This window comes from Gnatocerus cornutus, chromosome 9, assembly GCF_029298725.1.
Source record: "Gnatocerus cornutus isolate USDA-ARS CGAHR chromosome 9, icGnaCorn1.1, whole genome shotgun sequence".
Classification (NCBI taxonomy): domain Eukaryota; kingdom Metazoa; phylum Arthropoda; class Insecta; order Coleoptera; family Tenebrionidae; genus Gnatocerus; species Gnatocerus cornutus.
Genome location: NC_142241.1, coordinates 12,393,028 through 12,404,913, shown reverse-complemented (window position 1 = coordinate 12,404,913; position 11,886 = coordinate 12,393,028). Strand labels below are relative to the sequence as shown.

Sequence of the window (11,886 nt, the reverse complement as noted above, 5' to 3'; positions counted from 1 at the left end):
AAATTACCCTACAATCCAAACTGCAGTTTATTGCAGGGGTAACCCAAAACTTCCCGCCATAAATCACACACTGCAATATCGCAGGGGTGGATAGTGAATTTTTGTGTCGAGAAAAACCCTCAAACACAAGTTATCGCATATATTGTCATCTAATTTAAGTGCATGTTACGATCCGGGAACGCGAGCAAAAACTCTACACCCGTTTTGAGTTTATTTCGTCCTTCTACTATGTAATATATTGCAGATTTTGCCGGGTCCGTGGCTTTGCGAATTTAGGGGTTCAAGATATGGAGTATAGTCTAGACGCACTGAACGTTTTCATAAAGTTTCGAAATGTTGCTCGCTTCGAGGGGTGATTGCAGATACGCCTAATATATTGAAAATTATTTATCAGGATTTCATCGAGATAATACCAACTTCAGGTGTTTTATTAAAGGAGTGAATAGCATTGATATGATGGAGAAGTGTTTGCTCCACCTCTGCATGAATTGAATGTTCCATAAAATCGGAAACTTAGTTTAGAAACTAGAACTTAGTGAAGACGTAATAACAGTGCATGTTTTTAAGCTTGATTGTTATCCCGGCGCCTCCACCAATATTAAATAATAAGTTTAGCTACTCGAGATCTAGCTTCATAAATCTTTATGCATTTATTAGCTAAGAGGTCAAAGTTCAGCGATTCGAAAAAGTTTAAAAATTAAAAATTAAATTTGATTAGAGGGCAAAATTTGCAGGTCATGGAGAATTGGTACTTCGAAATTTTATTTTTTAAAAGTTTCTATTTGAAACAATTAGATTTTATCTTTTGGAAAATAAAAGAATTTTTAGGATTTCAAGATACGTATTAGTAATTTTGCTTAGTCTTACCTTAGAGCCATTATTTTCGAAGTTTGTGTCGTTTGGTTTCAAAATCCAGATATCTCTGATTTTGGGAAAATGGAAAATGAGTCGTACCGCCAAAACGAATGGGATTTTTATTGTAATTTTTTCCAGTACATTAGAGAATTGAATAAATGGACTAATTTTTATTGAAGGAAATATTAACTGCTACAAAGTACAAATAACACCAAACAAAAATGTCAAACATAATAGACTTTGTTTGGTAAAATTTAATTTTAAACTCGAGCTCTAAATCCTAAGGTACAATTTTTCAAATATCTTCATTCTCTATTGCTTCATGGATCTAGGCGACATTCATTAGAAGCACAATAATAAGTACATATTGTGGCTTTGTTTTAAACGTTTGAAACCAAGCGACTCAGTCTTTGTTAATTTCACAGATCTTTGCAATTAAAATTAGACCTTTTAAAGACCGCAGAAATTTTAAAATTGCACCAGAAATTCTAACTATCGGTCACATGTCGTTTTAACATGATGGTAAGTATTTAATCGACTCTTAAAGTTGTGTAATTCACTTTCATATTTTTTTAGAGATCCTGTGAGATCTGAGATTTCCAGTATTTGCTGTTACAAAATCTAGACCTTTTGGATACTGCAGAAAGTCTTAAAATTAGACCAGAAATTCGGACGATTTAAAGAACTCGAAAATTGAAAGAAGCTCCAACATTTGAGTTTATAAAAAAATGCAGATATTGAGAATAAACTGGAATTAGAGCTACTGCAGATTTTTTATTTAGTTTGTAAAAAAATTTGGAATTCCTAGAATAGTGAAGATTAAAGAATTTTAGACAATTTGAAGAAAATTCAAGGGTATTCCATATTTCAAAAAAGTTCTACAAATCCAGACTAAAATGTGCGCAAATTAAGAATTCTAAATTTTTGCGATTTCAAAAACGTCAGCAAAGTATTGAAATAACTTCAATAAAAAATTCCAGCAACGTAACTATTTAATAGTTACGCAAGTTGAAAACTGCCTTGACCTTGCTCTCAGATTTTGGAAGAATTTATGGCAAAATTATCCTGTTGGGACAGATCTAAATCATCTTTATTGAAAGGATGAAAACAACAAAATTCGAAAAGGACACTTTATGGTTGATCGGGTTGTTGCTTTGACGTTTCATTCTCCCGGAATAGACGACGGTCAGGAATGTAAAGGAGGTAAATTTCCTGTAGGAAATAGGAGTCTCATAAAGGGTCACTCTGAAAGAAAATTTAATCTGAACATAGTGGATCACCCAAAAATCAACGCGTCATTTGAATAATTGTTTCCGTCGCCTTGAAATTTAAACTAAGGTGAACCACCTTTTTGTGTTTTTAGTCCAAATATTTCACCGGTTAATGAGGGTCGTTTGTTTGAAATGATTAGCTGCACTAATTGCCTTTATTTACAACAGCACTCTAATGATAATAGGTACAATGAAGTGGAGACAATCACAATTAATAATAAATACGTCGATAGGAACAGTTAAAAAACGATTAAATTCTCTTCTTTAGATCGTTTTCCACTGCACGATCGCTCTCTGTGAATTGGGCGCAGCGCCAAACGGTTTTGTTCCATCAGAAGCAACATATTGATTAACTTGATAATCGAGCAAAGTTTGATAATGATAAACATCAGTTCCAAGTTGCTGAAACAATAAATTAAAAGGAGAAAACAGAAAGGGAATATTTTTTACCTGTGTCAAGGGGCTAGTGTTCGTCGTAAATATCCCGTCAAAGTGTCTTTTAGTCGCCAGTCTAAGCACTTCATCCTCCATAAATTGCATAACGGCTACGTTTTCTTTTGGTGATAAAGTAGAATGAGTGCCCATCATGAACGAGTGGAGAATTTTACCTTTGCCGGGGGGGAGTTGAGAGTCTCTGTTGAAAAAAAATGTCAGTGAGGGGTTGAAACGGGGTGTTTTTTTTTACCTCACTGGTCCTTCGACACATTCGAGGAATTCGAATATCACAGTTAATTTAGAAGTAATTTGTACATCGGGCTCATCCCTAGCGTCGAAATTGAGCCCAACTCCGGCGATTTTACCGGAATCGGATTTGGCAACGAAACTTAAAGCTTTGTCGACTAGAGGCTCCCAAAGAGCATCTATAAGCTCCTTATAGTCTGATTCTAATATGTCTGGCATCAGCCACTGCTCTAAATCAGCTTTTTGGTAAAAACTCGTCGTGATTATACTGAAATAAACAATAAACTAAGGCCCCAAAAATCCTCCCACTTACTCAATGACTTCGGATTTGTGCTCATTTTTCAGCAACTCAGCCGTGAAGGTTGGAGTAGCACTTTCAATGTTGGAGGATGAAGTCATTCGGTCGAGAACTTCGCCTAAATTGATGGCTGATAAGAAATCCCCGATACCTACAAAGTGATGACTAAGCCATGCTAATTAATTAATTTTGTGCTAATTACTTATGTGGTATCCTTCTGAGTTTAGCCTTGTGATGGTGTAGATCGAATTGAGAGAATTGCCGCCGATTTCGTAAAAGTTCGCTTGGAGCGAAATCGCTGAGCGAGCCGTTCTGTTCAACACCGACGCCACGGTATCGAAGAGGACTTTAGCGGCGGGCATTTGCTCCGGGGGCACTCCGGTGAAGTCAATCTCGATTTCAATGCACGCGTCGTCTGCGGAATTAATTCGTTATATCAACACTAATAAAACCTAGTTTACCCACCATTATTGTTGGTATTTTCATAGCTCTTCAGCAAGGCCTGTCTATCGATTTTGCCATTAACCAACAAAGGAATGCTCTCAACTAATATAACTTGCGGGACCATGTATGCAGTAAGTTTAGTCCTCAAAATATTCTCTATTTGATTTTCGTTCATCAAAGCGCTGCTTTTGACGAATGCTAAAAGAGCCTGGTTCATCTCCCCGGGTTGATAACACAAAACAACCGCTTTTTCCACCCCGTCAACGCCGCTGACTGCTTTTTCCACCTCGGAAAGATCAACTCGATGACCACGGATCTTTACTTGCGAATCCGTCCGACCTTCGTACAGTAAAATGCCGGTTTCTAAACGAGCGAAATCACCGGTTCTATACAGTTTCGAGAAAACGGGGTCGATTGCGAGTTGGTTTGTCAAGAATTTGTCTTTGTCGCGGCCGTTGACGTAGCCAGCGGCTAGGTTTGAACCGCTGACGAAGAGTTCGCCGATGTCGCCGTCTTTTACTGGGCGTAGGTCGGAGTCGAGTAAATAAATGATGGTGTTGTCAACAGGGATGCCTGTAATTAGGAAAAATACATAGAGACGGGTTTTTTTAGAGTTGTTGCGGTACCTATGGGGATAGTTAAGCGGTCTTTGAGCTGTTGACTGTTGGAAATGATGTAGAATGTCACGTCACCCATTATTTCCGTGCTTCCGTAGAAATTGCAGAGGCGGTAGTCGTTCTCGGGGAAGTATTTGAAAAATTCGTCGGCCAAGGACGAGGTTAGGGTCTCCCCGGAGCAAACCCACAGTTTTAAGGACTTTAGCAAGGTTTTGCTTTTCTGAAAAAAATTCAGTTGATGTGTAAAAACTTTTAGGTCGAATAATTACATTGAAGTGTCTAATATTTGCAAAGTCAACAAAAATTAAATAAAAAAATCTACTTTTTATAAAACCCATAATTACATAACGATTAATTAAATAAAACTAAAATTTTTTATGTTATCTAGGTGGAAAATCTAAATTCAATTACATAAAATGGATTTATCATTTTATTTCTTTTACAATTGCTGTTTCGAAAAGACTATTTTTAACTTTTAACAAAACTCTGATCTGTATGAATGCAGAAACAAAGCAATTTTCAAAAGTTCATAAAATTAACAAAAATACGAATTTTTAAAGTTATTGAAAAAATGTCGATGGACATTGTTGTTCTGAAAGAGAATTCTAATTTTTGTTAACACTGCCAAATAGCTGAAATGGACCCATTTTCTTGTAGACCGGATCTGTCTTTATACAGCAACGAAGAATCTTCTAAATATTTGCAGCGGGAAAAGTTTTACGAATTTTTAAAATTATCTGAAAAAAATCGATGCCTCTTTGCTGTTTCGATAAAAATATTTCTAATTTCTAATTAAATTGTTACTTTTATGAAATGTGCCATCTTATACAGGGTCCGGCAACACTTGTGTCCACCCCCAAAATCGTCTTTTATTTTAAAGTTACAATTTTGAAAATTTGCATACGCTCATAGTTGACAAAGCTCTAGAAGCTGACGCAAAAATTTGTTTTTTATCACGGTTTGGTTGGCGTCGCGACGCCTAAGAAGTATAATTTTTAGCGATTTTTGAGTTTTTGCGGAAATATTTGCGAATTCAATGTTCTTTCAACATAACTGTGATACAAATATCTGAGTTGTTATTTTAATTCTAATGCAAATTGTGTTTAAAATTTGCGAAAAAAACGTTGTTTTATCAAGTTAGTTTTCAAAATTATGGCCGCGCATCGGCAAACTACGTTTACACTAAAATTTCACAAGTCACTTCACTCACTGTTATAAAGGTTAATTTTGATTAACACGAGCATGCTGCACTTTATGGACACCAGAAATCGTTAATTAACATCGACAAAGCGACAATTTCACCAAGTAAGACTTTTGTTACAATCTAAAGCGAGCCAAAAGATAGATGTCATTTGTGACACAAGATGCTGACAGATGGGTGTAAACGTAGTTCCCAACTTTGACGTAATGAAATTGGAAACTAACTTGATAAAACAGCATTTTTTTCTCAAATTTTGAAGACAATTTGCCTTGAATCTAAAATAACAACTGAGATATTTTTAACACATTTATATTGAAAAAAAATTAAATTAGAGGTTTATATCACAAACCCTCACAATTAACTAAAAATTACATTTTAAGGGCGTCGCGACGCCAACACTATCAGTGATAAAAAACAAATTTTTGCGTCAGCTTTTAGAGCTTTGTCAACTATGAGCGTTTGCAAATTTTCAAAATTTTATCTTTAAAATTGAAGGCGATTTTGTGGGTGGACACAAGTGTTGCCAGACCCTGTATATCTGATCTGTATGAATGCAAAAAACGAAGAATTTTCCAAAAGGTTATAAAATTAACAAAAATAAAAATTATTAACAAAAATATCGATGCACAAATCATTGCAACTGCTAAATAGATGAAATGGGCCAATTTTCTTGTAGAACGAATATGTCTAAATACTGCAACAAAGAATCTACTAAATATTCACAGCAGCAAGAGTTTTTAAAATTATCGAAAAAAAATCGATGCCCTGTTTCGATAACAATATTTCTATTTTTTTTATAAAACCCTTATTTTTATGAAATGTGCTAACATCTTGTATCTTCTGATCTAAATGAATGAAGAAACGAAAAATTTTCCAGAACTTCATAGAAATAACAAAAATACGATTATTTAAAATTATTGAAAAGAATGTCAAGAATGTCGATCCACAATTCATTGTTGTTTCGAAAAAAAAAATTGTAATTTATGTTAAAACTGTCACATAGATGAAATGGCCCCATTTTCTTGTTGAACGGATCTGTCTAAATACAGCAACGCAGAATTTTCTAAATATTCACAGCAGTAAGAATCTTACGAATTTTTAAATTTACCGGAAAAAATCGATGCCCAAAATTTGCTGTATAAGAATATCTCGAATTTTGTATATCTGATCTGTATATCTGTATTAATGCAGAAATAAAGATTTAATTTTAATTTAAATAAAATTTAATTTTTGTAAAATCATCAAATGGCTTAAATGGACCAATTATCTTTTAGAATGGATGTTTAAACACAGAAACGAAGAATTTTCCAAATGTTCAGAGCAGAAAGAAAATTACTAGTTTTTAAAATTGCCGGAAAAATTTTCGATGCCAAATTTTTTTTATAATTTTGATTACAACTGTAACTTTTATCAATCGTGTCAAGATAATGCAGAAGCAAAACTTTTTCCAAATTTTTCATTGAAAAGAAAACTCGAAATTTTTAAAATGTGGAAAGATGGTGGATGCGCCAGGATTTACATTTGCTGATTCAATTTCTGATTTCTTCAGTTTTAATTAATTTTCGATTCAGTAGAGTGTAGATTCCTATTCTTTGAATTTTCCACATATCCACAAACTTTTTCCAAAATTCACATAAATAATTCAAATTTTTGTGTATATGTATTTAAAATCACAATTTGACGTCATTCCTACTTATTTTTTTTCAAATTGACATTTTAATTGGACGTAATTTAAAATGTGTAACTATAATTATTCTGTTTGTCATGTTTATAAGATAATTTTCCAAAGTCATCTTAAATTTGTAAACAACTGATCCAAGTGAATAATTCTAGGAATTCCTTGAGATGAAATACCGCTGTAAAAAATCATAATAAAACCAATAAAATCCCCAACTAGGTCAATAATACGCTATTATTTGACCATGAAGCTTAAGTTTTTTTACATTGTGTTAAAATTTTAAACATTCATCTACCTTCAGCTCCAGACACATCAAAATCGACCTCAACAACGACGGCACCAGAACCAGCCTCTCGATCTTGTAATGATCCAGTTTCTCGATGAGTTTTTCAGGATCCAACGTCACACTCTTCGGCACGACTAAAATGGTCAATCCATTAATCAAAGGCCCCCAAATCTCCGACACACTGTCGACAAAAGTGAGCGCTGTTTTAAAAACACACACTTTTTCAGTTTCCGAGTACGGAAAGGTCTTAAACTGCCATTGCAATCTGTTGAGGATAATTTTATGTGGAATCCTCACTCCTGAAACAACGAAATTAGTCGTGGCAAGCTTTTACCTCATTTCAGGCGTCACCTTTGGGAATTCCTGTACTTCCTGATGTGTACAGCACTATAGCCAAGTCGTCTTTCTGGTGATGAAGTCTTTCAACTTCTTCCAAACTTTGCTCTGATTTATTATCGCTCATTTGGGCGAGTTGTTGATATGATAATTTCGTTGTTTGAGAGAAATTTTTAGTGTCTTAAAAAGCAAACGTTAGAATGTGTTCGCGGATTTTATCAAGATTTACCTTCATCATAAATAACGATGACAGGGCGAGCTTCTTGGATTATATGATCAATTCTTGAAGCGGGGAAAGAATGATCGAGCGGTAAATACGCACCTCCAGCTTTCCAGATTGCCAACAAAACCAAAATTAAATGATCCGAAGGGTGCATGTTCACAGCAACTATAAAATCGCCGTCAGAATTTGCTGCGAGTTTGTTACTCCGCACGGATTCCACAATCGTCCTGGCTAAACGATTTGTTATTTTATCCACTTGCAAATACGATAATTGTCGAATTTCTTCATTTTCTTCAATAAGAAGGGCGAGGTTATTAGGCGAAAGACTTGCAACCCTTTCGAAGAGTTTGTTGATCTGCGTGGGGGTTAAAGCTCGCGTTGGTCCTTTCAGCACTGACAACTGAGGAAGGGAACCCATTTTTTGTTCTACAATAAAAAAAAAACGAAGTGTTGAAGCAATTATGCGCGGAACAAATTAAATAAAATCAATTTTAATTGAAACATAATTCAAGGCAGCACTAGTAATAATTTTAACGAAAGTGTGGGGAAGGTTAGATTTGAAACCTTGGAAGTGCATTTTAAAGTAATTCTGAATGTGCATTTTGTAATTTATAAACTTCCTTCCAAAGTTTGCATTGGAAATACGAAAATTAAACAATCGCATGGTTGAAATAAAACTCGACCGTGTTTGGACCCAAAGAGAGAAAAACTGAAGCAGGTTTCGTGCCACAAACAATCAGATTTTTTGTTCCAAAGAGAAGAACCTCATTCCTTGAGGTCATTACCTTTGTCAATTTTGCCTCGCGTTTTGTATTAGTTAAATATTGAAGATCGTTTAGATTGCTGTTTTTTTTAGGTTTCTAATTTTGAATCGGTAGTTCTGACGACAAAGTTTTATGACGCGTTTCAAAGCTTTCTCCTTCAGTTGAAATATTTTTTAGCGCAATTACTATATTGAAAATATGATGGATATTGTGTGGAATTTACGTCAACCTTTGCTGTGTTTATACTTTTGTTTATTCATTTAATTTAATCGGAATAATTTATTTAGCGTTTGTTGACATTCCATGGCAATAAGTTTTACTTTTACATTTGATTTATATTCATTCTTTTGTATAGATTTAAATAAAAACTGTAGATCTGTGTAAAAATAGAACGTAATTAAGAATATATTTACCTTCGTTAATAACACATTTATTTATTTGTACGGATGTAGGAGGAGGGTTTTAGACAAGGTTAGGAAACGAACAATTCATTCTCTTCGATAATGAACATATAAATATAAGGTACTACTCAAAACATTTTTTTTTCTGGCAAATTTTTAATACAGAAACCCGTCAAGGAAAAGGTTTTTGGTGAACGCAAAGAGCAACCCAACTTACACACTTCTCGTAATTCACCACAAATAAAATCCCTATTTTGGTCACAAGAAAAGCGTGTTAATTTGTCATAAATCATAAATATCACTCAGTAATTTACGAATTCTGGTAAATATGTGAATTTTCAAAGCAAAGGGCTATTCGAAAAACTTTTTTTTTTTAAAGATACGAATTTTTATCTCCAATTTATGAACGATTATACTAAACGAAGCAGTGGTCTCCAAAATTAAAACTGCTCTAGTTTTTTCCAACTACTCGAAACCGAAAATTTTATAAAAGTTTAAAATTCGGGACCAAAACTCCAGTAAACGAAATTTTTTTCTAATTTTTACAATGCCAATGATACGCAATTATCACGTTCAAATCACTAAAATTTATCATTTTATGAAACTTAATTTGTGGATAATTTAATTGAATGAAGCTTTCTTTTTTAATTTTAAATTTGGTGCTGTTACTGGTACTTCTAGGAACCTCTTTTAGATTGAAATGTTTTTTGTTATTTTTTTCTACTCCAGTATTTAAACCTAAATTTATTTTTCAGTTTTTTTTCAATTTTTGAGATTCACTATCCACAATTTTAAACGCTCCTAATTCGATTATTTATTGACGTACGTGAAAATATTGCCCAGTTTTGGATTTTGCGAAAAATTTTGCGTAAAATGAGCACCAATAGTTTAAGTTTGCTTTGAAAATACGCGAGATATTGGGTTTACACATAATAGGAACTGGTTTTCATTATCACATATTTTAAATCTTAGAGGTTCTTAGATTTTTAATTTTTAGTGTTTTCTAGCTGTCTGATTCTTAGGTCCTCCCAGGACTGTTATCAGATCAAAAAACACAAATTTTGTAACCACTCTATAGGTCATTTTTCCTTCATTGAATTTACCAAACAAACGAGTAATTTTAGAAATCAGCTGAACTGACAAGTTGACCAATGACGCATTTTAAATTCGGCGCCTACAAAAAAAATCCATGCAGAAAAAATGATTTTAGCTCCCATTTAACAAGTTTTTGAACCAAAATTGTTTTTTACAAAGAAATAAATGGGGGGTGAGGTGAACACCATTTTTGAATTCAGCGGGCACAGTTCTGCCAATAAGATCCAATTAAATCAAGTTTAAGTTTGTTGTGCAGTGTTTTTTTTTGCTTTTAATTCCATAAACTTTATGATCCCTTAAATAAGTTCAAAGTTTTTTCAATTCTTGATATTGCGAGATTTCAGAGTTCCCACATTTGGCTTAAGATTCTCAAATTTTCAGGACCGAAATATTAGTATAACTTAGAACATCCGTTTACCTTAAATTCTGTAAATAATTCAAGGTCTAATTTTAGGCATGTTCAAAACATTAAACACCTCAATAAACATTTTCCTCGGTGCAATTAGCCATCTACATCAAAGTGTAAAATAATTAGTAATAAAAAATATGTTAATTTTGCTGTAAACAATTTATTCTTTATGTAAAAAACACCTAACCGCAAAGTATGTCAGTGCATTTCATTTCAGTTTTAATGTCAGTAAAATAAAAACTATTTAATTAAAATATTACGAAACATTACAACCTTCGTCTTAGTATTTAAATTATAACCATTACAGAACAGATCTGATTAATGCCTGTTAAGATTACAAGCGGGATAGAGCTGAAACGCGATAATGATAATAATTTTATTGTTGCGACCCTGATCTAGCGCAACAAAACCCTGAATTTGTCTAACTCTTGCAAATCCTCATCAAAATGAATTTTGTCGCTGTGGTTTTGTGACGTTCTCGCGTATCTTCAGCTAATTAAATTTTTGTTACATTCCTCAGTGGCACGACAGCATTAATTACACCTCACAAATCATTAGCGTCCTTTCAAACAGGTAGTAATTAAAATTCATCGCTCGTTGTTTGCTGAAAATCGGTGATGCTTATGATTACATATCTCCAAACGTGTTATAATTCATTTCACGGCTTCACCGCAATAAAGGACGTTTTCCATCGATTGAGATTTAATAGGTAATAAAAGTGGAGTGACATTTTGCCATCATGGTTTATTTCGTAAACAGTTAAAGGAGGCACCACGCCGCTTTTATTGTCTTTGAAAAATTGCAATTAGTTTGTTAATCTCGCGATTTGCATACATTCCGACGCTGCAGACTCGGAATTTATTGTTGAGATTACCGCAAAAATATGTAAATTCATACGTGATTGCGAAGATGACCTTTACCTTAATGAAGAAGTAACAATAAGTCATTGATGCGGTGTCAAAACTTACCTCTTCGGTTTTTGTTAGTTTAAATATCCAACACTTAACACAAAATTGATGATGGCCTTCCAGCAACTAAAAGAGCCGGTGGTCATGTGCAAAATATATAAAGTCAGAAAGGTGCGTACATTAAAAAGAGATGGTTACAACTTAAGTACCAAGAGGGGGAAAGCAATTTTAATTTTGAATAAATAGTGTAGTCCCCCTCTATAGTAAAAACCCACACCGATGTTAATACGACTGTTTACGTTCATGTTCATTCTGATACTGGGAAGCTAATCTCGTGGGATATTCTTCCGGTTTTTTGACCTAAAACACGCGGGAAAATCCGTCAAGAAAATTGCAATCAGTACATCTAATAACATACG

The 11,886-nt window shown here is 33.9% G+C and overlaps 1 protein-coding gene across 1 annotated transcript; it reads right to left on the bottom strand.

Annotated features, from left to right (window-relative positions):
• Positions 1 to 2,267: 2,267 nt before the first annotated feature.
• e (nonribosomal peptide synthetase ebony) lies at positions 2,268 to 11,667 on the bottom strand. The gene is made up of 11 exons (XM_088045248.1): positions 11,528 to 11,667; positions 7,897 to 8,316; positions 7,683 to 7,847; positions 7,341 to 7,630; positions 4,176 to 4,386; positions 3,571 to 4,122; positions 3,308 to 3,520; positions 3,121 to 3,256; positions 2,812 to 3,075; positions 2,577 to 2,760; positions 2,268 to 2,528 (listed from the first exon to the last, which is right to left on the bottom strand). The coding sequence occupies exons 2-11, from the start codon at positions 8,306 to 8,308 to the stop codon at positions 2,391 to 2,393; spliced, it is 2,565 nt and encodes an 854-aa protein (XP_087901374.1). The 5' UTR covers positions 8,309 to 8,316; positions 11,528 to 11,667; the 3' UTR covers positions 2,268 to 2,390.
• Between the last annotated feature and the right edge of the window lie 219 nt (positions 11,668 to 11,886).

What these genes read in the sequence shown, in the direction of transcription:
- e (XM_088045248.1), bottom strand. Translation starts at nt 8,308, where the DNA reads ATGGGTTCCCTTCCTCAGTTGTCAGTGCTGAAAGGACCAACGCGAGCT. An exon ending in AAGTACAGGAATTCCCAAAG is followed by an intron (nt 7,631 to 7,682) that starts GTGACGCCTGAA and finishes TCGTTGTTTCAG; the next exon opens with GAGTGAGGATTCCACATAAA. An exon ending in TGATGTGTCTGGAGCTGAAG is followed by an intron (nt 4,387 to 7,340) that starts GTAGATGAATGT and finishes AATTTTTTTCAG; the next exon opens with AAAAGCAAAACCTTGCTAAA.